Here is a 27,307-nt window from a genome sequence, read left to right as displayed (position 1 = left end):
AAAGGAAGAAGTAAACTGCATGAGCAGTTTGTTACTAGCATACTGTAAACTGACTGCTGTGGTTAGCAGAAGAGAAAAGGGATTGGAACAGCAATGAGAGCTGGCAACATTTTTCTCTACCCTTTTCCTGAAATGTGTCCATAGTAGATAGCAAAGAACTCAAGAGCTGGATTACATACCTGTTAAATCAAATTGGAAAACTTGGAAATATCGTGGAAAGTTGATTTAGATAAAAAACGGCAATAACAGAAGTGCAGATTATGTATTCATATGTATCCTTATTTTGATTAGACAGTGATCACTTTGAGGTGTTCTTGATTTTCTTGTGACATGTAGATCATTCGTTTGACTTAATGCTTTCTGTATCACGTGGTGCTATATGAATTTCATGTTTTGTATTGGTTGTCTTTCTTAATTTAGATGAAAACACAGCTGAAAAGTAATGGCTTGCACTGTGCCAGTAGTGAGATTGTTCTTTAAACATTTCCATTGTATATGGATGTTTTCTCTGCATTTCTTAAAATAGTGTAAGATAATACCTGCACAGAAAGATCAATTTTGAATGCTTTTAATATCTGTCAAATGTCTATAAAGTGATCATGTAATATAATCTTTTTTTTCTTTTTTCTTTCTTTCTTTCTTCTTTTTTTTTTTTAATAATTTTTCCTAAGGTTGACTTATGCTGCAAAAAAATGCAGCGAGCAGAGCAATTGATTGGAGGCCTTGGTGGTGAGAAAACTCGGTGGAATGACACTGCTTTGGAACTGGCAAGGCAGTACATTAATTTGACTGGAGATATACTTATTTCATCAGGAATTGTAGCTTACCTAGGAGCATTTACATCCAGTTACAGAAAAGTAATATGCACTGTAATTTCATCATGTGTTTTGTAATAATCTAATTTATTTTTATTCTAATATAAAGTTTATATTTTCAAATTATTTTTCATAGAATTCATAGAACCAAAACCATCATAGGATATTGAGTTTTGTTTGTAAGAATCTTACGGGAAATTATTCATTCATACTTGGCTGTGTGAAGCATAGAGTCCTTTGATTGCTTTTTCTTGCTCTAAAGTAATTGCCAGTAACTTTATACCTCATGACTCCTGTCAATTGCATTCCATTCAATGGCTTAATTATCCTTACATTCATGGAAGATAGAATCAGTGTCTGTTTCTTTAATTCTCTATAGAAAGTAGCTCAGTTATATAGTAGATTTGTGCTGGTAATTCCCAGTGAAATATATAGACAGGAAAAGCATTGAACAATACATTTATAAAAAGTTTTGGAAATACTGTAAGTAGGCAGAACTTTAGTTAATACTTGCTTTTTTTCTTATCTAGATGCAAACTATAAAGTGGACATTACTGTGTAAAGAAAAAAACATTCCTTGTTCTGAAGGTTTTTCCTTAACAACCACCTTGGGAGAGCCAGTGGAAATCAGAGCTTGGAACATTGCTGGTTTACCCTCTGATACGTTTTCTATCGACAATGGCATAATTATCTCGTAAGTAAAATAAATAAATCTTTACATGGATAATTGTTTTTAAACACTTTCTTACTGCATGCTTTTCTGCTAACCACTTGTGTAGACAGTTTTCTACTGTATAGGTTTAAATCGTATGGCTGGGTAAAAGTTATAAAATAAATGACTGTAATGTTTCAGTTTATAAGAAATACTAGTAATACTCTTTAACTTTACATTATAAAGTATTCAAATCTGTGAATTAACTTTTCTCCTTCTGAACTGCTGTGGGTTGCTATAATGATACCAAAAGCGATGACATTTCACAAACACACTGCATACTAGATTACTCTTCAAGATTTTCTACAGTGCCTAATCTGTGCTTCGGATATTCTCCAGGTCTGGATAAAGACGGAGCAAAAACGAAACAACAACAAAAAAAAAACCTTTATCATTATTTTAAAATAAAAAACACACAGGAAATGAAAGAGTAGAATTTTGAATTCTATTCTTGTAGTATAATCAGTAGATATGGAAGTAACTGTTCTGAAAACAAAAAACAAAGCAAAAAACTCTTTTACTTTTAAAGAAATGTGCTGTCTTATTACCAAGGGGTGGTTCTGAAGAGCTACTGAAGATTATTTTGTAAATCTTTCTCTGAGGATAACTTACTTTTTCCCTCAGATATCACTGGCAATGCTATAGATCTCAATTGTTTGTCTACAAACAGTATTTTGCCAAATGGCACAACATCCAGGCTTGTCATGACTAAACTAAGAACCTCTTATTTCTGTCCAGTATACTTGCCAATGCATAGATACTGATGTTCAGCTACTAGGTTTTGTTCTTAGGGCAACTGAAGCTGAATTCATCTTGTTTTGATTGGTGTTCTGTTTGTGACTGCTACCCATTTACTTCATTTCACATTTGTTGGCTCTTATATTCTGTTCAAGGAATAAAAAATTCTTATAACCATGTTAGTGGCTGATACCTATATCACATTGTACCTAACAATATTGCATTGTATGAACTTGATACAAATATTTAATTTTTGTTAACATTTACGTGAAAATTCTTGTCAGTGTTTGAGGAGTCTAATGTTTTGTAACATGGGTGGCTGGATACTTCTGGTGCAGAGTGAACATTTTCACACTTAACTAATATTGTAGATGTGTGGTCAATAATTCAGTTTGGTAGTTAGGTAGATGCTGTGGGTGCAAAACTAAACAGATGTCAAAGAATAATTCACTAGCTAAAATCCCCAACATATTTCTCACACTTTAAAATTAGAATTGACCGTACGTCTGGAAACAAAACTTCTTACTGAAGTTTGCAGAGGTATGCTGGGATTATAAATGTAGTATGTAACTTTATAAGCAATTACTGTATTAATAATTCAATCACTTAAGCTCAAAAGTTGACAGATGTTAATGAATCCAACACTTCCAGAGTACATCCCATCACATCACTTTTATAAAGCTTTAATCAAAATTCTCTTAGAACTAATTAAAAGATGATTAACATTTTAAAACTCAGTGATAGCTCTTAATTTTGAAATATGAGCCTCAGGTTGAAAATATGTATTATGTTTGTCATTATATGTATATGTCTACATTTCTCTTTAGGAACTCAAGATCCATATAAAATGCAACTTGAGCTTTTTATAACAATACACATTTTCTTTTTTTTAAAGCAGGATCAGAGAGGTATCCAGAGAGATTTTTGAATATATATATATAGTGATTGCTTATGCATTTCCATCAATAAAATATGATTTTAACAGTGATGAAAACCCTCTGTGTTTGGCTGTTATTAGAGAATCCTTCTTTAGTCAAAGTACCTACACGTGGTAAAGAGTACTGCAAAAAAAAATCTGTAAAGTTGTTATTAAGCCTGGCAAAAATAAAATCCAGACGTTCTGCCTGTCCATTGCGCTTTAGGATTAGGCTTTAAATATGATACCTTTGAAGTATAAAAAGTGTATTGCATTGAAAAATCTATTTGTGTATTTTGGAAATACTAACTTCCATCTACTATATTAAAAACTGTTCAAAATCTCAAAAACTCAGAGCAATCTCATTATTTTGAAAGTATTATAAAATTAAATGCAAGTAATCTTTCTAGGATTTAAGACTTATTATCCTAAGTACTTTCATTGGAAGGGGAAAATTATTTTTTGTGAGCAAACAACTTGCAGATTCATGTTTCCTCTTAATCCAATAAAGATTATAGCAGAGTATGTGCCTAGTAGGATTTCAGACTTGCATGCTTTTGTTTAATGAAAAAAGGAAATATATTACCTTAAAAACTACTTTGTGGTAACACTGAAGAGCTTATGTTTCAGCTTTGAAATTTGTATTTTTCCCTTTAGTAATGCAAGAAGATGGCCTCTTATGATAGACCCTCAGGGCCAAGCAAATAAATGGATAAAGAATATGGAGAAAGCCAATAGCTTGCATGTAATCAAGCTCGGCGACCCTCAGTTTGTTACGACACTGGAAAATTGCATTCAGTTTGGCAGTCCTGGTAAGATATTGAATAATGAAAGTGTAAATTACAGAAGAACCTGGAGAGGGCACGATTAACTAAAAAATGGAACTCCAGTGAGTGTCAAATAGTTTTCTTTTGGAATCAAATTAGAATATCATAGTTAATATTAGGTTATAAGCTAATTCTCAGGAGAAAATTATTCTAATCCTCAGTTTAATTGGTATCTTTTAATTGCTCTGTGAGGTCTATCACATCTTTATTTTCATTTAACAATCATTTGATTTTTAAAAAGTAATGTTGTTTCTATTTATGACTATTTAAAAATATAAATTAGAAGATTGATAGGCTGCGATTATTTAATGATTCCTATATTCTGTACAGTAATTTTACTTCATCTGCTGTACAGTTGTACCCTCAAACATAAATATGTTAGTTACTTGCAATTATCATGAGGTGTTCTATTATTTTTAACGGATAACTGGAGTTCAAGTAAAGAAACAGGTTTATTCTCCATTGCTTCTCTCTAGATTTTTATATTCTTGTAGGCTTACAGTGAAAAAGACTTGGATAATTGAAGTCATTTCTTGTGGTTGCATATGGCATATGATTTGTGGTTAGGGCTTCTTTTAAAAATGGTAATCTTAAACTGCTGTTCTAATCCATTAGCAGCAGTAATACAAGTTTCAGTTGCTTGTTTACAAATGGCTATAATATTAGAGAAAAAAAAAGAATTTTAAAGTACAAGTCTTTAATTCAGTTTTCAGTTGTCTGAATACTCTAAGAAACATTAACCATATCAGTAAATCATACCTGACTAATATTTTAATTTTTGCACATTGCTTACAAATGTGCATATTGCAGAAAACAGTCATTAGTAATATAAATGCCAAGAGTGTCCTACTAACTTACATTATGTTGAAGTGCTTCTAGAGAATATTGGAGAAGAACTGGATCCTATTCTAGAGCCGCTGTTGCTCAGACAGACATTTAAGCAGTCAGGAAGTATATGCATTTGCCTCGGAGACTCCACTATTGAGTATGCTCCTGAATTCCGCTTTTATATGACAACTAAGCTGAGAAATCCACATTATCTTCCTGAAATATCTGTCAAGGTGAGAATCTTGAAAGCAAATGTTCAACTCTGATTTAATTTTACAGTGATTCCTTGGCAAAAGTAGGAAAGATTTTCTGGCATTTGTTGATCGCTCTTCACTTAACAACTTTTTTTTGTCATTGCTGGAAGACTGATGTCGTATCTCATATCTATTTCACCTTGCAATACTGACATATTTTCATACTCTAAGAAAATATTTATTTATTGAAACACCTTTTCTAATCTGTATCACTTGATGCTGTTAAGTAACTTTTCTTACAAAAGTGTATACAGTGATTTAACATTCACATCTCATGCAAACTCTAATTAGGTTTTCATATTCAAGGTTCTTTTCTTGTAGTATAGTTAATTTCTGATGTTGTGCCTAGTTTATGAAAGATATAAAAATATTTTTCAGAATTTTGTATTTGATAAGAATTCTTATTTTTATATTCAAGAAAAACAAAAAGTGTTTCCTGCTTTCATGAGTAAAATTGGTGGCTTAATCATCTCAAAATTGCTTGTGAGATGTATTGCACTTCTTATTCACAGCTGCTTCTAAAGAATTTTTAATAGAAAAATAATAATTAGATATAATTAATATCTAAGAATAGATGTATCTAATTATTATTAGATAATATATATCTAATAATAATATATAATAATATCTAATATCATCATAACTATATATTATAATAATATTGCATATATAAACATAACACAAATATAAATAAACATAATATATAATATGAATATAATATAATGTAATAATATAATGATAATATAAATATAGCATAAATATAAACTATATAATTATTATATTGTAATAATTATATCTAAAATATTATTAGATAATAGATATATCTAATAATAGATATAATTAAAATAATAATTATAATTTACTCTAATATTTAGAGTAAAATATAACTGAACTTCCTCTCAAAATTCCCATGTGGAAAAAAGAACAGTGAAAGAGCCAGAAATAAGGCTTTAATTCTAACAAATACCTATTAATGACATGTTTTAAGAAACTTATAATGCTATCCCTCCTCTAATCTATCCCACCAATTGCGAAGTTCAGGGTGAACATTCTGTTGAAATACAAGTCAGCAATCCAAAGACCAAAGAGCCCAAGGAAAATCGGTAGTCACTATCAGATGAATTCTTGGCTTGAAGGAACTAATCAGTCTTAAATTGATGAGTTGATTTTCTTGGTTTTCTAGTCTCTACTGGTAATGCGTTGTTTATCTTCCATGTGTAAAATATTATGCACTTTTTTCTGTTTCAACCAAAGCGTGTCATATATTGTATCAGTTCAAAATATGTCATGGCACAGAAATTTTTAATAAACGATTTTTTATAAGTCTAATTTTTTTTCAGTTACTGTTATTTTGTTATGAAAAAGAGGTGATGATATTATGCTATTACTAGGATATAAATATCAGCGGTAGCAAAAACAAACTACATGTGATGTGATTAAAGAGGGAAAACATGTTGCAGAGGCAATACTAATTTAGCAGCATGAGTTATCACTTTATGAAAATTGCAAAGGTTTTGTAATAAGTAAGAAGTTTCTTAAAACTCTGAAATGTGGTCTGTATTTCTATTTATATTTTTCTAAAATACTGAGTCAGCATCCTTTTTGTAGTGGGATGTTCAGATTGTTCAGATGCAGAAAACAAACATCAACAAATATATTTACAGAACTTGTGCATTAAGTTGAATCTTCCATTCATAGAATCTCTCTGCAAAGGCTATCTGATGCATAAAGGTATCAAATGGGAAGATCCTTCTTATATGTACAAGTGTTCAGTCGTGTCACGAGGTCCAGTCACTTGAAGCATTGAGTTTCAGTGTAATTTCAAGGAATGGAAAGAAACTGTTTTACAGTTAACCTTCTGGGTTAATCCTGGTGTTAGCTTTCCCACACACCATCTTAAACCCTCCTCTCCAATTATTTACTCTCAAATTTTGGTATAATGTGTTGTTACATAATCCTCATTCTGTAAATGAGGACGCATTTTAATTGCATACAGTCACCTCTCAAAACATCTTTCTTCTAACAGGTAACATTACTGAATTTCATGATAACTTCAGAAGGAATGCAGGATCAGCTTCTTGGAATTGTAGTTGCAAGAGAAAGACCAGATCTTGAAGGAGAAAAACAAGCCCTCATCCTTCAAGGGTCTGTGAATAAAAGGTATGAGGAAAATTTCCCTTGCAGATTGCAATTCAAGAAAATAAAAATCACAGGAAATACATATTTGAGACATTTTTAACTGTTCTATTTATATGTCTGATTTAACAGGAAATTCAAGACTACGATTTTTGAGGGCCCAAACTTGTCTCATTTGGTTTCTAGGCTGATTAAAATGCGCAGTCTTACTCATATTCCTACTGGTTGAGGCTTTCTCCCACTGACACAGTCAGCTATTTGTAGGATCATAATAAAGTATTAAAGAATTTAATAGGGGGATGTGTCATTGTAGTGCAAACTTTAGATCCTGTCTTCTGTTTTTATGTTTCCCTTTCAAGTTGTTATTAACATATGATTTACTGTCCTCATAGAAGTTGATGTTTGTAGATTTTTTTTTTCATTGTGTTAGACTTGCAATTATTGCACGTGTGGAAGACATCTTTTCCCATAGGTCAAAGTGTGAAATCTGTAGCATTCAAAATGTGGCACTTTCTCCCTTTGCATTTACATGAACAATGTCCGTTTCTTCACTGAAATCAGCTAAATTTTTCAGAAATTTAAGCTAATGCTTAAGAACAAGAACAAAAAAAAGATTTTGTTATGTCAGCTGCATACCATGAATAGTATCTACACAATATCATCTTCTATTACAAAACTAGCAGAAAATGATTTTAATATTAAAAAAATTGTATTTTATCTTAGGCAACTAAAAGAAATAGAAGACAAGATTTTAGAAGTTCTTTCAACTTCAGAAGGAAATATTTTGGAGGATGAAACTGCTATCAAGATATTGTCTTCTTCCAAAGTTCTGGCTAATGAGATTTCTGAAAAGCAAGCTGTAGCTGAAGAAACAGAGAAGATGATTGATGCCACTCGTATGGGCTATCGTCCTATTTCTGTCCATTCATCAATCTTGTTTTTTTCTATTACTGATCTAGTCAACATTGAGCCTATGTATCAGTATTCTCTCATGTGGTTTATTAACCTTTTCATCATGTCTATAGATAACTCAGAGAAATCTGAAGATTTACAAACAAGGTAAGAGTGATAATTTGCCATTTGTAATTGGAGATGTATTCTTCATTCCTCTAGAAAAATCACTGCCATTTCTCCAAAGTGTGTTGTGTCAGGCATTGTGTTTAGAAATATTCTTTGCATATATATCTGCCAGATATTTTTCTGGAAGATAATTTCTTCTTAGAAACAATACTGTATGATAATTGCTAACTTAAGCCATGTGTGAATTTGCAGATTAAAATGGTCCACTCATCTTAATTTTATATTTAATGTATTGGCTTTGTATGCCTTTCAGAAACAGATAGGAAACTTCTAATATGAGTGATAAGAGAGAATGAAGACTTGTAACTGGGGCTTTTGGCTATAGAGTAGGAAAAGCAGTAATTATTAACCCTGCAAATTTTGGACTGTTTATTTACAGTTTTTTTCATGCCCCTTCCTCTTCCAGTTTTATTTAATGAGAACAGGAGAAACTGCAGTCGTTAATGATCTAATAAAAGCAAGCCCTGGCTTTATTTTACATGTGATCATTCTCACAATTATGATCTAATTTTTGTTATTTTGGTCACAAATGGTATGCACATTTAATGATTTTGAGGCTAATTGATGAGAGAGTTTGTTAGAACAAAGGGGATCCAATTTAGTTGTAATAGGTTTCAAAAACGCATGGGTTTTATGGGTGATATTAATGGAAGATTGTTCTTTTCCTGACACCTGCAGGTTGAAAATTCTCAAGGATCATTTCACTTACTCACTTTATGTCAATATCTGTCGCTCACTGTTTGAAAAGGACAAGCTGCTCTTTTCTTTTTGTCTAACTGTGAATCTCCTGAAATATGAAAAATTGGTAAGTAATTAAAAATAACTTGCAGTCGAGTCTGGTAAATATTACAATGCATGTCCAAACTACCAGCCATATGAATTTAGAGGATAAAATAAGAAGATAAGTTTATATGTAATAATCCTATTTAATTTACAATTTTGATGTGTTTGATTTTAATAAGGAATTAGAAGAACTGAAAAGGATTCTCTAGAATAAAATAAATATTTAGCAGACAGGTCTGGCAAAAGTCTACTTAGATGATAATGGTTTTTCTAGATGTTATTTAAACCTAAGTCCATCTGATATTATTCACCGAGGGTAATGTTTTACAAATCTTTACTATAACATATTGTGAGTTCTAAGATATTATAACTATGAATGGTAACCGGTAATTTAAGAAATTATTTTTTTTTCTTAAATTAAAATGTTAAATGCTTTTAATTTTTACAAAGAATTCTTGTAAAGCAAACCAGAATTCTGTTAATTTTAAGAAATTATTTACAAAATATTTCTTTACTAGGCTTTTTTTTTTCTAACCCATGATGAAATACACATTCTTTAAACTCGTTATCCACAAAGCGGTAATTAAAATCGCATGGTGGTTTCACAGTATTGCAGAAACATTTAAATGAATACTTTGATGAGCTGACAGTGATGGAGAAGTGACTTAGATTTACAAAAAACAAACCATCGTGTTTTGAGATAAAGGAATATTGAGAAAGGAATGAGGCATGTAATGGTCTGATAGCTGTTTCTCATATTTGGATCCGCATTATAGTGAAAAAGTTTCAAACTGCACTCTGCCCTGAAATATTTCCGGGATGGTTTTGTTTTTATTTGTTTGCTTTTTCCACTTCAACATTTTGGGAATTAAAAATGAATTCTAAATTTAGCTTTTATCTGAGGTTTTTCATTCTTATTTACTTAGTTCTGAGAGCAGTGTTTTCCTTTGTAGATTAACGAGGATGAGTGGAAATTTCTGTTGACTGGTGGCATAGGTTTAGACAATCCCTTCCCTAATCCATGCACCTGGCTTCCTCCACAATCCTGGGATGAAATTTGTCGGCTAGAAGACTTGCCACACTTCACAAACATTCGTAAGGATTTTATGCGACTTAAAGATGGATGGAAATTGGTATATGACAGCATGGTATGTTAACATTCCTGATTGCTTGCTTTCGTAAGCTAATTAACACACTGAATAAATTTAGTCAGGGCAAATAGTGTTGTCAGTTTACAGGATCTGTTCCTGCATCTATAAATGTAAACATTTAAGCAAATGGTGTGGAGTAATAGATTATTGCCAGTTTGTTAGGTGGCTTCTGAATAACAGGTTATGACTTAGATTGGGCTGGAGTAAAAAGACAGCAAAAGTAAGGCAACAGTGAAATTTGCTAAATTGAAGGCAACCACTACGCCTTGTCAGTCTATCCATTTGATCACTATTCTTGAGGATGCCTTTTTGCACTGTTATGTAGTATTCAGTTTTTCTGGGTAAATTAAAAATAATAATAAAAAAAACAATAACAACAAAAACAGCTGTTTCTTCACATGAACAGTCAAATGGGAAGCAGGAGACCTGTGTTCCGTTCCAGCTTGGAAAGTAACAGATAGGCATGAATGATTTCTTTATATATTTCCACTGTTTGCTTAAAATCTAAGCTCTGTAGATGAATTTTACTCTACACTTGGGCACTTGCTTTGTCTTACTTTCAACTTCTATTGGCAGCTGTTTTAATATACTGCTCCCCTCTTCTGCTCCTTGATACACTGAGTGCTCATTGTACACATAGCTCCTGATCCAGTGATTTTTAAAACTACCGTTTCCCAGCAGCACTATGCCTGGCCATAGCTGCTTCCACTGAAATCACACTGTCCATTTATGCTAGTCCATTGAACCACTTTTCTCACCATTCCTTAAATGAGAAGAATATATCAATACACAGCTAAATAGGCTGTGATGTGCTATACTCATTTTAAAAGGACTGTGTCTTATCCACTCCAAATTTCAATGATTTAGAAATCCTTTCTCTAATAAAGAGACTGGATGGAAGTAGAGAGGAAAAAATAATGGATTTTCAGTTGGAAATTCTCATCTGTATGATAAAATTTAAAGAAACTAAGCAGATATGGCTTCTTCAATTGCCCAGATTGCAGGAAACAGGCAAAGAGCAGAAATAAAGCTTTCCTTTGGCATTTACACTGTATATATAGTAAGTTCAGAGCTTTAGTTCCTCTTCCAACACCAGTCGTTTGGAAACTGAACAGAGAAATTATAGCCTTTGAAACAGAGGCTGAGGAGACTACCTTATTACATACTCTAAGGCTTTTTATTACATACTCTAAGGCTCTAATACCTTCTTAAAGTAAAGGCGCCAACTTTCAGAAGTGAAGATTCAAGGTTCACATGATTGAAGCTAACAAGCATTCAAAAAGTAAAACTGAAATAAATAGCAATTTCCTCATTTAGCTATCATTCAAAATGAGCTTAAGACATTTTCTTCCCCTAGTCAGTCTGCTTCCAAAATTAAGGGACAACTGACTTCAGCTCCCTACTCCAAGGTTTCCATGTATTTTGTCTGAAGTTATGTTTTGTATTTTAGAACAGGGACTGAAACTCAGCTTCCTTCAACTGGAAGACTTAGTCTTAAAGCCTACTGCTGCATCACTTCTGCTTCTCACAGGGAGATGAACAGTTTTCGTCAGTGATGCGACTCAGTACAGTCTTCAGTGCAACCTTAACTCCCTAGTGTTTCTCAGCTGCTTCAGTGATTTCAAACTGGGACATTTTTAGCTAAACTCTTAAATAGTTGTTATAGTTTTCATTGTGATGTGACCTGTTTTCCCCTTATATTAATTGAAAAATATGGCAGCATTATGGGTTCCGATCTTAAGTGTTATGAAATTGCACGGGGAGGGTCAGAATCCAGGTTCTTTGCTGAATGCAAGATCCATTGTGACTTGATTTGCTAAATCTAAGTTGCTCAGTATCAGTAGTTTGCACAGGTTTGCCTGCATACCTCTACAAGTGAGCCTAAGAGGTGTTCCCCAGTACAGCTGTAATACCAGTGTGCAGCTAGTGCTGTACTTTAGTAAGTTTACACCACACATTCATTGCTATTCTAGTCTAGTGATTGCAGTAACATACCTGGAATATTCATAAGCCACTTACAAAATAAGATCTGGTTCATTTTTTTTAACTCAACTTTCCATTTGCTGTTCAGCTCCACTCAGATGCAGCCTAAATACCGATTAAGTACTGATTATCGTGTAATAGTGGAGTGTGATCAATTATAAGGTTATCATTATAACGTTAAATAATTAAGCTCAAACATGCAGGAAGGAGGCTGAATACATTTTCAGGTTTCCTGTATCTCATCTCTCTTACTTTCTTCTTAGAGAAGAGGTGAATTGGGATTTTTATATTTTAAACACCTAAAAATGGATGACTTCTCTGCTGCAGAAGTTTCTTAAATATACTTATCATGTTATTTTCCCTTGCATTTAATACTTTTTTAGAAAAGAAAAATAATAAATCTGTCCCATACCTGCAGATTAATAAAGAGTACCTTAACTTGATACATCAATTCACAATGTAATTGATAACTCATAAATGCTCTAGTGAAAACTGAAATATATTTGTTTTTTTAGGATCCTCAGCATGAGGATTTTCCTGGAGAGTGGCAAGAAAAGTTAGGAGAATTCCAAAGAATGCTCATCATTCGCTGTCTGAGACCTGACAAGGTATGTACAAGACTACCACCTTATTAAAAAAAAAAGTGTATTTTAGAAACTGAAAGAATTTGCAAGTGTGCACTTCAACTGACTTGCTGTGGTTTAGCCCCAGCAGGCAGCTAAGCACTATGCAGCTACTTGCTCAGTACTCAATACAGAATAGGAATGGTGAGACTGTGAGAACTCACGTTGAGGCAATTTGGTTACCAGGTAGAAATCTTGGTGAGTCAAATACATCTCATCTTCTCCTTTTTTACCCCAGCTTTTATGGTTGAACATGACAATACATGACAATACATGATGGAATATACCTTTGTTTAGTCTGGACCAGCAATATCCCCTCCCAGAAAATTGAGAGTGTAATGAACAGACTTGTTCATGCAGAAGGATAGGCCTTCAGCTTTTGTTAAATTTCAGTGTGTGCACCATAATCTCCTGATCTTTTTCAGATCAAGGTTGTCTTACAAGCCTCATGACTTTCTTTTCTACTACATCTGAAAGTTTGGCTTGCGATTTTTTTTTTAATGTCACTATCTATAATCAATTATAACCAGTCTAGGAAGGTAAGTGTCTACACTATCGTTAAATTAGGTAGTGATTACTGCAGACACCCAAATCAGTTTTGTTCTATAGAAAGTATTTTGATGCAGGACTGTTCTGAGTATATAGCATGTAGGCTTGAATATGGCACTGATTGCAACAGGTGTTCACTATTATTCATCTTTATTCAAAGAAGTCAGCTTACTAAAAACAATATAGAAATATTTGCTTATACATTTTTCATACATTCACAGGTTATTAAGACTAGTACTGGCCTATGCTTAGCCATGACAAAGCATTTTGTGAAAGATAGAAGTAGAACAGTTATAACTTCTGTCCTAGAGAGTCTATTAAAAAATACACTTCCTCACACAGTTGTTAAGCTTAATATCAGTACTTGCATACAAATAAAAATACTTTTACCATATCAAGAGGAGAAATAAATGTCAGTCAGACTTCCAGAATTGTTTGGATGGGTAGTATGAACTTTGAGAAGGTTAGCAAGTTGGATCAGCTTGGAGGCACCGGTGTTTGTGGTGTATATTGATGTTTGGAGACAAAGTTCTCTACAAGACGCTTCCTAGTTGCAGCAACTTCTTCTTCAAAGGAGTTTATTATGCTTCTGCCAGTTTTGCACTTAAAGCAAAGCAGAAGATTGAGATTTTCAGAGGAATAACTCAACTGTTCAGGTCAAATTGCTTCAGAATTTAGATCCACAAGAACTCATTAATCTACTAGTAATCCTAAATTAGAAGTCTGTCTTTGTAGACCAGCACCACTGTCTGAATGGCACACAGTGGTTTGTCAGATACTTCATATGCATATCCCTATTTGATTCAGAAACTCTTCCACCATCCTTGCTAGTGGGGTTCAGTTCAGTAATCATTTTTGGGTATATTTAGCATACCTGTAAGTTGAAAGCCCATTGTTTAGCTACATTTTAAACTGCACCACGAAGAGATTCTTCAGTTTAGTTTTCTTCTGTGAAGCAAGTCATGATCTTGCTTCTCGGGAAAAAGACGTTAGGATATCAGTGCTTCAAGACAGCTCATCTCTGTGGATCATCCCTAGTGTGTTGCGCTCTAAGCTATTGGTTAGGGCATTACTGGGGAGAAAGTGCCACTACTTGAGCCTGCCACTTCTAGTTTTCTAAATCCTGTACATAAAACCCAGGCACTTTTGAACAATGAAAATTGCTTTAAATCATCCACCCCTCAGGTATAGTTAAGTAATCTTTCTTACACTTAGACAACTTTTTGATATATCAGACTGCTCCTATTTATAGCTATTTATAGTGTTATTTATTTTATTACAGAGTGTTATTTATACTTGATGTAATCTTGAGAGCCACCAGGTATGTTTTCAATAGTGGACATTATCAGCAAGATATAAAGATCTATTGTGCAAAGCCATCAAGAGGTTAGATGAAGAATAAGGGCAAAATAAGTGTGCCCCATCAAGGAATTCAGCTCACTTCATTCTCTATTATGATCTCTTAATCCTATGGATAATATAGGAAAGACCATTAATTAAAACAGCTCGGTTACGTGTGCTTTGGTACTTATCAATAGCATGGCCTGCACAAATACCGAAGGGAAGGTTAGAACTTCAGAGCTATGAATCATTTGAAATTGGCTTGAAATTCTGACAGCATAATCAGACAGTGATTTTGTGTAAAGCTAGACATAAAAAGGACAGATTTTATCTTGTCACTTGTGTTATCCTCCCCTTCTGAGAAAGGGAGAGCTGCTAATTATAGTTTCCAAGAACTATTATCACAACCAAGATAATTTTTCTACTGTAATGAGTTTCTGGATAAACAATTCTACTGGAAGCAAGTTTTCTTCCAGAAGCTAGACAATAGACTAGGTTTTGATATAGTTGCAAATTTCTTAACCCAATAATCCATGTCAGTTATTGCTTCAGAGTTAGTCCCATTCTAGCATTACACCATAATTCCTCTCCTAGTGTTCAAGCATCTTAAAAAAGGAAATTATTTTGTGGCAGCCTAGTCTTGCATCTTAAAATTATTTGGTTAACACTTACAAGGAAGTTTCTTAGCCGCGTCATCTCCAGCATGTAGTACTCCTCCATGGTCAGGTCATCAAACGGCTTAGTAAGAGATAAAAAGCCACAGCTGTGACGTTTGGCATGTTCCTCCCTGCAGCGTAAACCCAGAATAAGAACAAGTAATAAAACCAGGAAAGTTCCGTTTTAAGAAATGAAAATACTGGACAGGTCTCTTCAGTATTTTTAACCATGAGTAGAAGAGGTATTTTACAGAAAGCATCTGAAATAGGTTTTGGCAGATCTCAGATAAAATCTTGTGGTGTGAATTGTGAGCGAGAAAGAGTACAAGGCAAGATTTAGACTGGCTTTACAATGTTGAGAGAAACTATTCTCTTTTGATGAAAAAACAAAAATGAAAAATTGCATGGAGTCTAATTAATGAGTGTTTTAAAGTACAAGGTATGATAAGCTTTCAGTAGGCTTCAGTTTAGTGAAATGCTAGAAGAACTGGTAACTTTGTAGTGAATGCTGTCAAGGAAATTTGGAGGAATATTTAAAGAATATTGTTACACCTGTGCTTACCATGGGTCATCGTTTGGCTCCCAACCCTCCAGTTCTATCAAGCAGAAGAAACATTTTGCCACATCTGGTTCATTTAAACTTTGACAGTGGATAAAGCCTGCCTTTGCCATCTGCAAGTGACAGTTTAGAGGTTTAGAACTTGATCCAACACACAGCTCATGCTCACATCAAAACGCTCCAAAGAACTTACAATAATAATTCAGAATAATGCCTTTCCCCACCCTATCTATCAGGGCGGAACAAGCTGAAAAACAAGTTTTAAGGGTGAGAGCTGCAAGCAAGCAGATCACCAGTGAGTAAAGGAACAAGTAATAGTCTAGGAGCTGTAAACAGGTTGCTGCATAGTTGTTGTTTTTGTAGGCTACCAGAGTACTCTTTCTATTTCAGTGCTTAGCTAGTGCACAGAGCTGGCATTCCTATAGCAGTGCGTGAAATCTTTTGTAGCCAGGAATAATAATTTTTTTTTTTTTTCTGAGAAGAAACATAACATAATGCTGTGGACACAGAGAACCCTTAAATATAAGCTGTATGAGTAGACTACTACATTTTCCTGTCAGTGTAGATTCACATCTCATAAGAAAAGAAGATTGTTTTGATTATCAAGCTTTACATCTTAGAGAACTCCTGCAGCATGCCTTAGCTGATATCTAGACCAAGTATTTGATACATATGCCAAAACAGAAGCATGGTCTCTTTTTTCAGTGCTCAAGTTGAAGTCTACAGGGATATACACATGAAATTTTCTAAAACTAAGATGACTTCAACTTTTGATTCACGTAGTAATCATTTTGCTGCTTCATCCTTCCTGCTGGATGAATACCTATTTTTTCTAGACTGATATCTGAAACCAAAATCTGCAAGCAGAAATACCACTTAATATAAAAAGCTAACTTCAAGCTACGAATACAGCAAATTAAATCTAGACCAGTGAACTGAATACGTAAGCGTGCAGTCATTCTACTACAACACCTCTGAGCAGAGGGAAGAGGGAGCATTCAGCTTTTTCTTTTAGGCCAAGAGGAGGCTCACAACTTCTCTTGAACACAAATACGCTAACACAAGTGACTTCATGTTCAGTCACAGTATACAAAAAATAAAATATAGTCAAAGCATCCTTTTTCAGACTTACATTCTCTGGAGTGCACTTGCAATTCTTTACAAAAGGCCAGTTGCTGAAGGTTTTTAAACGGTTCTCATAGTCATACATCTCTTTAAAATCATTCAAAAGCTTTGAAGATGAAACAAGCTCTTTCAAAAGCACCTCCATCTATACAGCCTGCAAGGAGCTTGCTTTGAGCTCCCTCTTTTCCTGCTCTTCAGTTTAAGGTACTTTACTAATTGGTGACACATTGCACCTGTAATGTGGAGTGGGATTTAAAGTAAGTTAAAACAGGTGAGTGTAGGAGTGTGTGAATTGAGAAATGAACTTGATGTTCCCTGTTGTATGTAAGCAATTTCTTGCACCATATATTTATTGTCTGAAAGGAATGATGGTAATGCAGTATGAAAATTACAAAATTTATAATTGAAATGTCAAAAGCAGAAGTAAAAACCTAATTGAAATTCAGCAATTTCACATATAGCTTACATTAAAACAATTACAAATGCACCAACTGTGGCAAAAGTGGCTGAACTAACGTTGGTGTTTTTGAAATGTTTAGCCTTTATTGAATCTCATATTTAGAGATCAGAACCTTAGAACTATGTTTGCAGATACTTTTGGGATTCTTTAAAGGTGAAACGGTAATTATATGATATTCAGCATGTGTTTTATAGAGACAGATAAAGCAAATGGCGATATGTAAGCGAAAACTAAGTGTTTACAATATCAAAGCTTCAAACTGTTTTCTTATAAATTGTCTCTCATTTTTGATAATGTGCCTGCTTAACTTCAGTAGGAAATTAAAAGGCTGGTGTATAGAATACTGCTGTACACAGCACTTTGCAAAACTAAGGTGTTACCACTTTTGAAACAAGCTCAGTTAGGAGGTTTGAAAATTGAAATCCTCTCTGTGATACAAATGGAGCGTGTGCAGGAAGAATCCCAGCTTCTTACACCAACATGTTAGCATGTTCAGATGTGGGACAGAAGTGATACTAAGGGTCATTTGTATGGGACTTTTTATTTCAACCATCTTAGAGCATGACTTAGCTACAAGGCTATTTTGGCCTCAGTTTACACATGCTAAGTCATGATTTCTCTGGGACTGTGCTTGTGCTTAATTTTCTGCGTAGCGATACTCTCCTTGTCACTTATATTCAACTGTTTGAAGTAGCACATTAATGCTTATACATAAATAGAACATTCAAATTCTGTTTTTTCTTTTTCTAGATAATACCAATGGTGCAGGAATTCATCATTCACAATCTGGGCCCTCCATTTATTGAACCACCTCCATTTGATTTGACCAGAGCGTTTTCTGACAGCCACTGTTGTTCACCACTGATATTTGTACTTTCTCCTGGTGCTGACCCCATGGCAGCACTCATGAAGTTTGCTGATGATCAGGTATAATATCTACAGGCTCTCTGAAGATAGGCCGTGTGTCTGTATGCGTGTTTGTATGAACAGAAGCCTGTTATTAGGTGCCTAAAAACATGTTGAAACTCATGGCTCACGATCTAATGATTCCCCTTAACAGAAAATGTTAAATAACGTGGGCGGATTACTTTTAGGAAGTGTTTGTCTATTGTTATTGCCAGTATTTTTATGTCCAATATTTTGGCATATTCTATAGTTCCGTGATGTCCTGATCTATTTAATTGGCTCGTGTAATCTCAAATGAAAAATGGAGAAAAAAATAATGGTTTAAAACTTTCACGATAATGGATCATACCTGAAAAGGGTGTTTCTTCTAATAAGTGTAATGTGCTTTTTTTTTTTTCTAATAAGCATACATGACTTAACTGACAGCATAGCAGTACAGGATCTTAGGATCTTGGGTGGCATTTACATCTCAGAAATCAAATGTGGATTTTTGTTGGCTTTGACTATTATTATTATGGTATTTAAAACAAACAAACAAGAGATCCCAGAAGTGAAATCAATATAAATCTTTTGTAAAATAGCATCGTTAGTTTGCTGAGGTGTATTTCTTGTACCGCTTGCCTATGACTGCCAGAATTCTTTGCTGTTGAGTCACAGGCATCAAATTTCCAGCCACCAAGCTGTAAACACATCCTGCATTTTATAGCTGGTTGTCTGCATCCCTAAAGAGCATCCTGTTTTCAGGAATATTTTGTAGCTGTCAGAACTGTAAAGTTCAGAATTAAATGGATGTGTAGTTGGAGCATTTCACTGGCAGATGATAGATGGGAGGTTTTATTCAACTGGAGTGATGTGAAAAAAAGTTTTAAACTGTTACTCTAAAATATATAGTACATTAAGTATATCAAGATTACATACAGATGTGAACTCTCATACCAGAAAATGTGTTGCATTTCTGCAATACTATTCTTACTTTGTGCTTTATATATGCAGGGATACAGTGACACAAAGCTTAGTTCTCTGTCACTTGGCCAAGGCCAAGGCCCAATAGCCATGAAAATGATAGAGAAGGCAGTAAAGGAAGGAACATGGATAGTTCTGCAAAACTGCCATCTAGCAAGCTCGTGGATGCCAACGCTGGAAAGAGTCTGTGAGGTGAAAATAATTATCTTTGCCATGCTTTTGAAAGAATGTCTGATTCATATAGACAGCTTACCGTACTTCATGATGATTCCCATTATTTAGCTAGAATCATCCCACTGGTTCTGTCTTTTTCCTTGTGCCTACTGCAATAGGAAGTGCTGACAAATACTGTGGATGTGGCCTACTCCTTGAATGCTAAATTGAGCAGTACAGCTGCCTCCTTTAAGCCACATGCTTTTTTTCATGTCTGTTGCTGCAGAAAAGCAGTATGCTAAAGAATTTTACACTTGAACAGCTACAGGTTTCCAAAGAAGTACTAGAGTACATTTCTTGCTTCCGCTTTGCCAATATACTTCATACATTTCTGGTATATAAATATTATTGATGTAGCCTTTCTGAGAAGGGCTGTTCAACAGTAAATGTGCCCAGTATGCATTCTGATGCTGTTGAGGTGCTTTCATTTCTATTCATGTATTCTGGAGAAGAAATTTTTAGCTCAAAATTCTGAAGCCTTGATTAAAACTGCTCCATTGTGCAGTGGAATGGAAATTTTCATAATTGTGAATCTTACCATCCTCGCTTGCAAGCGTTTAATAAATGAAACATTGGACTGGTATATTTGTCAGCTCCCTCCAAAAAAATTGCTTTGATAATAACGGTGGAGGTATATATTAATCTGTCACTAATTCCAGTTGTTTTTATATGTGTTTATTGTAGGAGCTTAATCCTGACACAACGCATCCAGATTTCAGAATTTGGCTCACCAGTTATCCATCTCCCGCATTTCCGGTGTCTGTACTTCAGAATGGAGTGAAAATGACTAATGAAGCACCAAAAGGTTTACGGGCCAATATCATTCATTCATACCTGATGGATCCAATATCCAACCCTGACTTTTTCAACAGCTGCAAGAAACTGGTTAGTAATGCAGTGGTGGTGTGACTTTGTAAAGCAGTTGAAGACCATGACTGCGTATGTAAGCTCTGGAGGAAAAAAAAAAGTACCAAATTAAATAGTAGTTTTTCACTGTTATTAAAGTACTTTAAACTACTTATTAAACTACTTTTGATTACTGGCAGCGGTGAAGAAAATTTTATTTTTGTTTTGTTGTTCATTTCCTACTTCTTCAAAGGTGATTGTGTTGCATGGCATTAATAATATGCCTCTCTAATTAAGAAGTAAAAATCTCACTATTTGCCATTGCACATCTATAAGGTTGTTTCAGCACGGCTTATATCCAAAACGTGAAATTGGTTCCTCTGTTGACCTGAAAGGGCCATGTAATGCCACAGCGTAATTTATAGCATTCATATTTAAATGCCCTTCCCAATCCCTACCACCTTTATATTAAGACAGACCCACTGTTTTCAGGCTTTCTGTTGACTTTCTGTTTGGCTTTCTGTGTTGACTGAAAAATATTTTACGTTATTTTTCTATAATAAATAGCATAGTTCATGTAAATGAGCTCTTACACTTTGCTAAATGTTCCCAATTGCAGACAAACCAAACCTACCTGCAGCTTTCCTTAAAGGCCTGAAATCTTTCTTGAGAAAGAACATGGGAACATTGCCTGAACAGCATTTATAATACAATGCTGTAAAAAAAATGTTCCAGTCTTATAGTTGACTGAATGGTGTGTATCTTACACATGCACACAGGTGGCTACCTTGAACAGTAAAATTGCTCTGAGGGTTTACAGTGGTTTAAAAGAACATTAACAAATATTTTCAAAGCAATGCTTTAGACATTGTGATGACTTCTTGCTGAAGGCCATTGTATGCCAGAACAAAAAAGCTACCCTTGTATTACAAGCAGTGTGTTACTGAGGCAGGAGCTGCCGGGGTTGTAGTGAGTCAGTGAGAGCACTGCTGCACACAGGGCATGAGGAAAGATCAAACTCTTTAATGTAAATATTAATTATTAATGTAGTTGTATTTGGTTTTAAGGCTGAGTTCAAGACGCTGCTGTATGGACTCTGCTTCTTCCATGCACTGGTGCAAGAAAGGCGGAAGTTTGGGCCACTGGGTTGGAACATTCCATATGAGTTCAACGAGACCGATCTGCGCATCAGCGTGCAGCAGCTGCATATCTTCCTCAACCAGTACGAGGTACAGAAATTACCCCGAGCCCTGAGTGTGCCTCTCACGCACTGCCCAGACCATATAGTGCATGTTCCGAGGCAGCAGAGCATGCCATTGGCAGCAGCTTAGTAGGGGCCAGTGAATGATACTCATTTGAAGTGGTTAGTGTGTCATGATCAGTATGTAACTTATGTGGGAAACTTTCAGATTGCAATTTACACCTTCTACTAAGCAAAATCTAGCAGAGTATGCTCCATGCTGTTATCTCTTTTGTTGGAAGCTTATTCTGTCTCTCAGATGCTGTGGATTCAGCTCGTTAGAGATGTTGTTACAAGCTGTGAAACATTGCACTATAACAGCCATTAACTGTGACTTAGCAATAGGGATAATAACTAAACTGCTTAGTACTGCAGATTAACTGTGAGCTTGATTTGTGTAGATTTAGCATGACTTTTTGTTTGCTGAGCTAAGCAGTGTTTTGTACAAATCTCTGCAGTTTACTAGCAGTACATGACACTTGTTTGTGTTTCAGCTTCCTAAGAAAATTACTATAGCCAGAGCCCTTTAAAGTTATGGCTAGGGGTGCTACTGTCAAATTGCTGTCAGCCTAGTGTGTTTTTGGTTATGAGCATGGTTAGTAGGTCATGGATACAGGTGGGTGGTTTAGGGGAGTCTACTGTCTGCGTGTGGAATGTCCTTTTGTATAACGTCTCGTGAGCAAATACATTGCTTAGCAGGGAAGGAAGTATTTTTCTTTCTGAAAGCTTAATGCTTTGTATACTGTTAACAGATTGCTCTGTATTAGGGTAGGGATGGTGATAGAAGGATGGTTGGACTAGATGATCTTGTAGTTCCTTTCTGATGTAATGAACCTATGAACCTGTGTATGTTTTCCAGCTGGTTTTCTTTACCCCAGTCCTCATCATACCACTAGTTGCTGCCCTGAATTTCTAAAGAGAATTTTTTTATCCTCATAACTTCTTCCCCCCAAACTCTTAAGAAGAGTCTAGCTGCTCCTAACTTCAATATTTTAATCGTGCATTTCTTAAAATTTTCTCAAAAGTGAAACAATCTGTGTCTTTGTATTAGCCCACATGTCCCTTTCTTGTTCGTTGCTGTCTTAAAGACTATGAACATCGTACAGCTATTGCCCTCTGACAGCATACGTAATTACTTTATAAGTAACATTTAGCCATGCAAGTACTGACTGTTGTGGATAAGTTTTTCATAAACCCATACCCAGGGATTTCTATTTGCGTTGTTATGGAGTTGTTTAATGGTATTATTCTTGTAAAGAGTAAGTGGTGGTTGACTGAATGGCTTAAGCTGAAGATCAGGAGATCCATGGAGCTATCAGAAGTAAATAAGTTTCTAAAGTTTCCTGAGAAAGTTCTGGATGACTTAGAAGTAATTAGAACAATACCGACATGGCTGTCAGGATAAGTGCTGTGCTGTGGCTCTAATAATTCTTTTTTTCCTCCAGGAGGTACCATATGATGCCCTTCGCTATATGATTGGGGAATGCAATTATGGTGGCAGAGTCACAGATGATTGGGATCGGCGTACACTCAGAAGTGTTTTGAACATCTTCTTCTCATCAGAAATTATTACAAATGAAGATTATAAATTTGATTCAAGTGGCCTTTACTTTGTTCCTCCTGAAGGAGATGTGAGTATCTGAGAGCAATGGAATTATAAACAGCTTACTTGCTAAAGAATGAGTTGCCTAGTTAAGGAATTAAAAAAAATAGTTCTACCTCTGGCTCATGTTGACCTGTGCTTCACTGCTCATACATTCTGGGCCATCTCACAATTACATGTAAGAACTGGAAATAATAGAACAACAACAACAACAAAAACAAAACAAAAAAACCACACCCTGAACTCCTCCTGCTAACTAAAGTGACTGCTCAGCACAAGGCTGCACACTTGGACAGTAAGAAAGAAATCTAGCTTCCTCCAGTTAAAAACACTATAAAATAGGCATAAGAGAATTAGCTGCTCTTAGCTGCTGGAGGTAAAAAGGACCTGGAAATCAATCAGCATATCATGCTGTTGAGTTACACCAAGTGTCAGCACAGAGCGTACCTACAGAGGTGGCTCAGACACAGCCTGGAATATCTTTCAACAGTGGTCCAAAAACATGTCAAAATTTTATTTCAGTAAGAGCAATCCTGATTTCAAAGGAAGGGAACAAACCAAAGGAATTTTGAGAGGTGCAGTCAGCTCGTATCTATGTCTGTTTTATAGCATCTTAATTTGGATACTGTCCACAGGGAAAGTTTTTAGCGGCTTTGAAATCAGCCTGTGGCCTCTTGAAAGCAGTTTGCCCCCTTCTGCTTCTCAAGTGTGATGCCCTTGTTTTTACTTTTTCCAGCACCAAAGCTATATTGAATACACAAAGACACTTCCACTGAATCCTTCCCCAGAGATATTTGGAATGAATGCAAATGCCGATATTACCAAGGATCAATCAGAAACACAGCTATTATTTGACAACATTCTTCTTACGCAGGTATGTAAAAAGACCAAAAGTCACACACCTTCTTAAAGAGCCTCCTCCTCTATTTACACATTACTACATTCAGATTCTTTTAAATCAGTTTTTACTCTGCCTTCCTGTTTTCTATATTCATTCTGATGACCTTATTATTCAACTTCAGCATATTTTAAGGGTTGTTTGGTATTTTTTCCTGCTTATCTTCCTAAGAAAATGCAGCTTTTGTGATTGTACAGGCAGTTTACGTTTCTTCCACTCCCCCCAGCTTTCAGGTTTTCAAAATTCTTGGCCAGTTTCAGACCCGTTTTGTAAGCCAGGTACAAGCTGTAGGAAACCAGCCACCAACAGTTCCTTATAACCTTCATTTATATATATGCCTTTAAAACTTTACAACTATAGCTTTATTTTTCCTGTATTCTAACTATTTAAGAAAGTAAGTAATTTCTCAAATAAACCTAATTTTTTGTCTCTTTAGTCTCGGGCCTCTGGTAGTGCAAAATCCACCGATGATGTTGTTTATGAAGTCACAGGTGACATCCTGAGTAAACTTCCTTCAGACTTTGACATTGCAGCAGCAATGAGAAAATATCCAACCACTTACACTCAAAGCATGAATACTGTCCTTGTCCAAGAGATGGGACGCTTTAACAAGTTACTGCAGACGATACGCGAGTCCTGTGTCAACATCCAGAAAGCGATAAAGGTGAGACAAAGTTAACCTGTAAGGATACTGAGCTGTCAGTGCATGTACCTTAAAGAACTGATCCCAAAGCCTGATTCAGGTCAGACATTAAAAGCCTGCATTTCAAACTGATTTATCTATCTGTAGATCGGAGTACAGTGGAACATACAAATATTACTGCACCTAGAGAAACCAAATCAGAAAGCTCTTTTTGCTGTTGCTTTGCTAGCAGATAAGACAAAGCAATACCTAGGTTTCCAAAACCCTAATTTTCCAGTATGGCACTTTTCTCTGAAACAAGTCTATAGCCCCTCTTCTGATGAGTCCTGGCTCAAACCACTGTAACTGTTCAACAAAATTCATGATGTCCATTTGCATTTCCAGTGCTGCTCCTTGTCTCAGCTAAAGGTGGTATGATATATCGAACGAAGAGCTATGTTAAAGCTAATTGTTAAAGCAAAGCTGTTAAGACCAAGTACTCTGCCATCTTCCCTTCATTTTAGGGGCTAGTAGTGATGTCAGCTGAACTGGAAGAAGTGGCAAACAGCATTACGAAGGGCAAAATTCCAGGACTATGGATGAGTAAGTCCTACCCGAGCCTCAAGCCTCTGGGCAGCTATGTGAATGATTTCCTAAGCAGACTGAAGTTCCTACAGGTAAGTACTATACATTTACACAGAGCTTTTCAATGCTGTTTCTTATTTTTGTCTCAGTATCACGTGGCATCTCTGTAAGCAAACACACATATGAATTACATGGAATAACTAGCATACAAAATTCAGTTCATTTGTGCAGCTATTTTTTCTAGTCATTACTTGATCACGGCATCTAACGAAGCACTACATTTCACACATATTAACAACACGATAGAGCTGCAGTGTCCCAGCAGCACTGTATGACAGATGCTGGAGTTGGTCTTCTGAACTGCATTTACTTACAGACATTTTAACATGGACACTGATCACTGTGGTAGTACTGAAGCTAAATTGAAGTAGAGATCCTTAGGAGATACTGTTCAGATCCTTTTCTGATCAATCAGCAAAGCAATATAACGTGAAATCTTTAGTGTTAAGGTCAAACAATAGCTTTCAGTAGAAAGAAGATGGATGAGCAAATGACAAGCAGTGCAGTCCCTTTACCTGAAGTTTACAGATATCCAAAACTGACTTTAAATAAGTAAGTAACCTCAAGGCTCAGCAGCGTTCTGTGGCATATTGACCTCAATCAACTGAAGAAGAATGATGTTCATCATCTAACATGTCTCTAGGAGGAAAAACATTGTTGATGTAACATTCTATTTTAGTCATTCCAAACAAACAAAAAAAGTCATCCCTGGATGCACAAAAGGAGAAATTACTTAGGCTGTTATTATAGAAGTTGCTTTCTAACACTGAAAAAAACAAAAGCTCTCCACTCCTACATCTCTCTTTTGCTATTACAGCTGTGGTATGAAAATGGATTGCCACCTGTCTTCTGGATTTCCGGATTCTTCTTCACACAATCATTCCTAACAGGCGTGCAGCAGAACTATGCCAGAAAGTACTCGATTCCAATAGACCTGCTGGCTTTTGACTACGAGGTGCTGGAGGACAGGGAATATACGGTTGCTCCTGAAGACGGTAAGTAAACAAAATCAGAAAGTAATATTAATTTCCAGAAACAAGAGTTGTGTTATGAAGTTGATGAATTCAGTCAGTCAGTTAAAAAACATACAGGAAGGCGCTGCTCTCCAAGAAATACACAAAACAACAAAGAGAATAGAATACAGATGGTATATATATAAGACAGAATAGAAATAGTATGTACAAGACAGACTAGAATGCAGACAGAAAAACATACAGACAGCATAATAATACTATATTTAAGATAGACAAGAATACAGATAGACTACAAATGGCATCTATAAGATACAATAGAATACAGAAAGAAAATAATTCAGATAGACTAGAAATAGTGTCTATAAGAGAGTAGAATACAGAGAAAGTAGAAATAGTGTCTATAAGAGACAGTAGAATAAAGAAAGAGTAGAAATAGTGTCATTGGAGAAAACGGCCCAAAACAGTACACACCAATATGGTTAAACATGCTCACTTTATTACCCAAACAGCCTTATTCTTATAGTGTTTAAGACAAGGGGCGTATAGAAAATAGTGCACAACAATTGGAACAGAGACTCGAGAAAAACAGCCCTAAAAACACTACTGTCAAATAACAATTCTACAAAACACATACCAGATGAGGTAATATTGGCTGTGATATCGTACTAGTTCTGCAGATGCTCTGATGAAGGTCAGCTCCATGAGTCATTCCAAGACATGAACTCTTCCTCCAATTAGGGTCTCCCCTACATATTCCATTCCAAAGATTCTATACGAAATATAATTTCGATTACACCCAAAAAATAGAATCTGTAAAACAGAATAGAGAAAATATATATACGATATAACAGAGATATTAAA

At 35.2% G+C, this 27,307-nt stretch overlaps 2 protein-coding genes across 2 annotated transcripts in view; one reads left to right on the top strand and one right to left on the bottom strand.

Annotated features, from left to right (window-relative positions):
• Window positions 1-27,307, top strand: part of DNAH7 (dynein axonemal heavy chain 7) — a 158,014-nt gene that overhangs the window by 66,268 nt on the left and 64,439 nt on the right. The window contains exons 45-62 of the mRNA XM_065750607.1: window positions 672-857; window positions 1,346-1,509; window positions 3,839-3,993; window positions 4,879-5,069; window positions 7,117-7,250; window positions 7,950-8,285; window positions 8,985-9,111; window positions 10,043-10,237; window positions 12,739-12,831; window positions 18,287-18,463; window positions 19,436-19,597; window positions 20,303-20,503; window positions 21,532-21,693; window positions 23,150-23,335; window positions 24,044-24,181; window positions 24,642-24,869; window positions 25,352-25,504; window positions 26,290-26,467. Coding sequence (XP_065606679.1) covers window positions 672-857; window positions 1,346-1,509; window positions 3,839-3,993; window positions 4,879-5,069; window positions 7,117-7,250; window positions 7,950-8,285; window positions 8,985-9,111; window positions 10,043-10,237; window positions 12,739-12,831; window positions 18,287-18,463; window positions 19,436-19,597; window positions 20,303-20,503; window positions 21,532-21,693; window positions 23,150-23,335; window positions 24,044-24,181; window positions 24,642-24,869; window positions 25,352-25,504; window positions 26,290-26,467 — 3,166 coding nt within the window. The remainder of the gene's footprint in view (window positions 1-671; window positions 858-1,345; window positions 1,510-3,838; window positions 3,994-4,878; window positions 5,070-7,116; window positions 7,251-7,949; window positions 8,286-8,984; window positions 9,112-10,042; window positions 10,238-12,738; window positions 12,832-18,286; window positions 18,464-19,435; window positions 19,598-20,302; window positions 20,504-21,531; window positions 21,694-23,149; window positions 23,336-24,043; window positions 24,182-24,641; window positions 24,870-25,351; window positions 25,505-26,289; window positions 26,468-27,307) is intronic.
• Window positions 13,873-17,221, bottom strand: LOC136057753 (baculoviral IAP repeat-containing protein 5.1-like). The gene is made up of 4 exons (XM_065750618.1): window positions 17,084-17,221; window positions 15,955-16,064; window positions 15,409-15,523; window positions 13,873-13,998 (listed from the first exon to the last, which is right to left on the bottom strand). The coding sequence occupies exons 1-4, from the start codon at window positions 17,219-17,221 to the stop codon at window positions 13,873-13,875; spliced, it is 489 nt and encodes a 162-aa protein (XP_065606690.1).

The sequence above is a fragment of the Cyrtonyx montezumae genome, unplaced genomic scaffold (assembly GCF_038088225.1).
Source record: "Cyrtonyx montezumae isolate F1298 unplaced genomic scaffold, pur_monq_1.0 scaffold_7, whole genome shotgun sequence".
Taxonomy (NCBI): Eukaryota; Metazoa; Chordata; class Aves; order Galliformes; family Odontophoridae; genus Cyrtonyx; species Cyrtonyx montezumae.
The sequence above is the reverse complement of the archived record's forward strand: the minus strand, read 5'-3'. Positions and strand labels throughout refer to the sequence as shown.

Coding starts and splice junctions, on each gene's coding strand:
- LOC136057753 (XM_065750618.1), bottom strand. CDS start 17,221: ATGGAGGTGCTTTTGAAAGAGCTTGTTTCATCTTCAAAGCTTTTGAAT. Junction 15,524..15,954: donor GAGCCAAACGATGACCCATG/GTAAGCACAGGT, acceptor TTTACGCTGCAG/GGAGGAACATGCCAAACGTC. Junction 13,999..15,408: donor CGCGGCTAAGAAACTTCCTT/GTAAGTGTTAAC, acceptor CTTTGCTTTAAG/TGCAAAACTGGCAGAAGCAT.